This window comes from Glossina fuscipes, unplaced genomic scaffold (assembly GCF_014805625.2).
Source record: "Glossina fuscipes isolate IAEA_lab_2018 unplaced genomic scaffold, Yale_Gfus_2 96769, whole genome shotgun sequence".
NCBI classification, from domain to species: Eukaryota; Metazoa; Arthropoda; class Insecta; order Diptera; family Glossinidae; genus Glossina; species Glossina fuscipes.
The window spans coordinates 1-3,353 of record NW_024005239.1 but is presented as its reverse complement, the minus strand read 5'-3'; the positions used below and the strand labels follow the sequence as shown (position 1 = coordinate 3,353).

At 35.6% G+C, this 3,353-nt stretch overlaps 1 protein-coding gene across 1 annotated transcript; it reads left to right on the top strand.

Moving 5' to 3' along the window:
- The first annotated feature begins 516 nt into the window (after positions 1-516).
- Positions 517-2,156, top strand: LOC119644196 (cytochrome P450 6A1-like). Its single transcript, XM_038043725.1, has 2 exons — positions 517-1,657; positions 1,717-2,156. Exons 1-2 carry the CDS (start codon positions 574-576, stop codon positions 2,130-2,132), a joined length of 1,500 nt encoding a protein of 499 aa, XP_037899653.1. The 5' UTR covers positions 517-573; the 3' UTR covers positions 2,133-2,156.
- Positions 2,157-3,353: the final 1,197 nt, after the last annotated feature.

Genomic DNA, 3,353 nt, shown 5'->3' with positions numbered 1-3,353 from the left:
CCACGTAGAAATGAATCTATCGTACTGCCTGGTGCAAAGACTTTAAAAGCTCGTATCATACACGATATCAAGTAATAAATTCTAATGTGAGTTCTTAAGGGCAGATGAGACCAAATCACTTAGTTTTTCTGATCGTCATTTTCAGAATAATTTAATCCACTCTTGAAATCCTTCAATAAAGTTGTTCTTTATTTTACTAAGATTACTCTCTACTTCTTGAATGACCTTGAATGACATAGTAACGGCAAAGTCGAGTATTGAATAAAGTTTTCCTTCAAACCCCTTCTCAGGTTTCAATTCAAACTTTTAAAAGGTTTTAATTTTAAAGAGAAAAAACAACCGAAAAAAAATTATGTTTCTCTTCGTCTCTTGAAGAATAAAAAATATTATGGCAACTCTCACAAAATGACTGAGATTTTTATTATCAATAATCGCACAAGCTTATTCTCTTCCAAGCCAAATGAAGCTTAAATTTTCATTTATAATGAACAGCTACAGTTCGGTGTTCTCAGTATTCTAAAAACCTTCTTGCAAAAGACAAGACTTCGCGAAAGAACAGAAAACTCAAGGAAAATGAGTGTTTTGCAAATTTTTTCGTATGTATTGGTTACGTTAATAACTATCGCTTACTACTTTATACGACGTCACCAGACGTATTTCGCAGTGCATAATATACCGCATGAAAAACCCGTTCTATTCTATGGTAATATGAAAAAGGTGGGTAATAGCCAGCACATAAAGGAACCATTTTTACATTTGTATAAAAAGTTCAAAGCTGAGGCGCCGTTTGCCGGTTTCTATTTATCAATACGCAAAGCGGTAGTCTTATTGGATTTGGATTTAATTAAACGGATCTTGATAACCGATTTTAATGAGTTTTCACATCGCGGTAACTACTACAATGAAAAAGATGATCCTTTATCAGGACATTTATTCAATTTGGACGGTCCCAAATGGAAACTAATGCGTGCTAAGCTGACGCCTACGTTTACTTCGGGCAAAATGAAATTTATGTTTAGCACGGTTGTGGAAGTAGGTCAGAGATTTGTCGAAGTGCTAAAGGAAATGTTGGAAAAGGAACCGCATGAAAATGGTGTCGAAATACGTGAACTCTTAGCTCGGTTTACTACAGATGTCATTGGATCTTGCGCTTTCGGTCTCGATTGCAACAGTCTTAAAGATCCGGATGCTAAATTCCGTACGATGGGAAGGAAAGCCTTCACGACGCGAAGACATGGACGTTTCGTAGTGGCTTTCATGCAAGCATTTCCCAACATTTCAAGACGACTGGGCTTGTGCATGGCGCCAAAGGATGTGTCAGATTTTTTCATGAAAGTCGTTAAAGAAACGGTGGAATATCGCGAAAAGGAGCATGTGCAACGTAATGACTTTATGAATATCCTCCTAGAGTTAAAGAAAAGCAATGGCATGGAAGGCTTGTCATTAGAAGAAATAGCCGCTCAATCATTTGTTTTCTTTTTGGCCGGCTTCGAAACGAGCTCCAGTTCGATGGCTTTCGCTTTATATGAATTAGCAGTTAATCAGCAAATGCAAGAGCAAAGCAGACAAGAAGTCCGTAGTGTATTAGAGAAATACAATAATATCTTAACTTATGAGGGCTTAAAAGAGTTACACTATCTGCAGAAAGTGTTAAATGGTAAGCAAAAAGGAGCAAAGGGTAACGAGAAATATTGAAATATTTTCCTCTTTTCATAGAAACCCTGCGAAAATATTCCATTGCTACAATTTTAATTCGGAAAGCATTAAATAATTATCAAGTTCCTGGCAGTAAACTAATTATTGAAAAGGATGTAATTGTTATTATACCCGTGGATGCTATACATCACGATCCTGATATTTATCCAAATCCTGAAGAATTTCAACCAGAACGTTTCAATACGGATCAAATAAACCAACGTCATGCGATGTCTTGGTTACCATTTGGCGAAGGTCCACGTAATTGCATAGGCCTGCGTTTTGCTAAACTTCAGGCGATGATAGGCCTGACTTTATTATTAAATAATTTTTACTTCACTCTAAGCCCACAAACGCCTGTGCCCATGATCTTTGATCCCAAGTCATTCGTACTGGCGCCTAAAGGCGGTATTTTTTTAAATGTTGAGCGAATATAATAAAGAAAACAATTTGAAAAAGTATTTGAAAATAACTGAAGTTATTTAAATATAAGTTCTTGTATGTAAATTAATGTAAATAAATATCAAAAAAGAATTTAAACAGCGTAACATTCTTAAAAAAGATGACTGTCCTTTCAGATCCGAGACTTACTGACTGATATGTTAGAAGCAATCAACCTCAAGAAGACGAAGATGTGCCCATTTGCATGGCAGGATAAGGCTGCAGTGTACTCGCTCGTGTGCAATCTTTTCTTTTCTTCTTGGGATGGATGGAAGGGAAATAATAACAAAAAGCTTTTTTGGGGTGAAAACTGAGTGCAAAGATGAACATCCAAGTTAACGGGACGCTGTGTTCCCTTTCGTGTTGTCCCTTTTCCCAATTAACATTGGACAATGAGTTTTGCAAACAACGCAACACTTTGCGGCCGTATACATAGTACACTGCCAAGTTTCAAGCGTTTGCTTGATATTGTTATGTCCAATAGATTTTTAACCACGTAGAAATGAATCTATCGTACTGCCTGGTGCAAAGACTTTAAAAGCTCGTATCATACACGATATCAAGTAATAAATTCTAATGTGAGTTCTTAAGGGCAGATGAGACCAAATCACTTAGTTTTTCTGATCGTCATTTTCAGAATAATTTAATCCACTCTTGAAATCCTTCAATAAAGTTGTTCTTTATTTTACTAAGATTACTCTCTACTTCTTGAATGACCTTGAATGACATAGTAACGGCAAAGTCGAGTATTGAATAAAGTTTTCCTTCAAACCCCTTCTCAGGTTTCAATTCAAACTTTTAAAAGGTTTTAATTTTAAAGAGAAAAAACAACCGAAAAAAAATTATGTTTCTCTTCGTCTCTTGAAGAATAAAAAATATTATGGCAACTCTCACAAAATGACTGAGATTTTTATTATCAATAATCGCACAAGCTTATTCTCTTCCAAGCCAAATGAAGCTTAAATTTTCATTTATAATGAACAGCTACAGTTCGGTGTTCTCAGTATTCTAAAAACCTTCTTGCAAAAGACAAGACTTCGCGAAAGAACAGAAAACTCAAGGAAAATGAGTGTTTTGCAAATTTTTTCGTATGTATTGGTTACGTTAATAACTATCGCTTACTACTTTATACGACGTCACCAGACGTATTTCGCAGTGCATAATATACCGCATGAAAAACCCGTTCTATTCTATGGTAATATGAAAAAGGTGGGTAA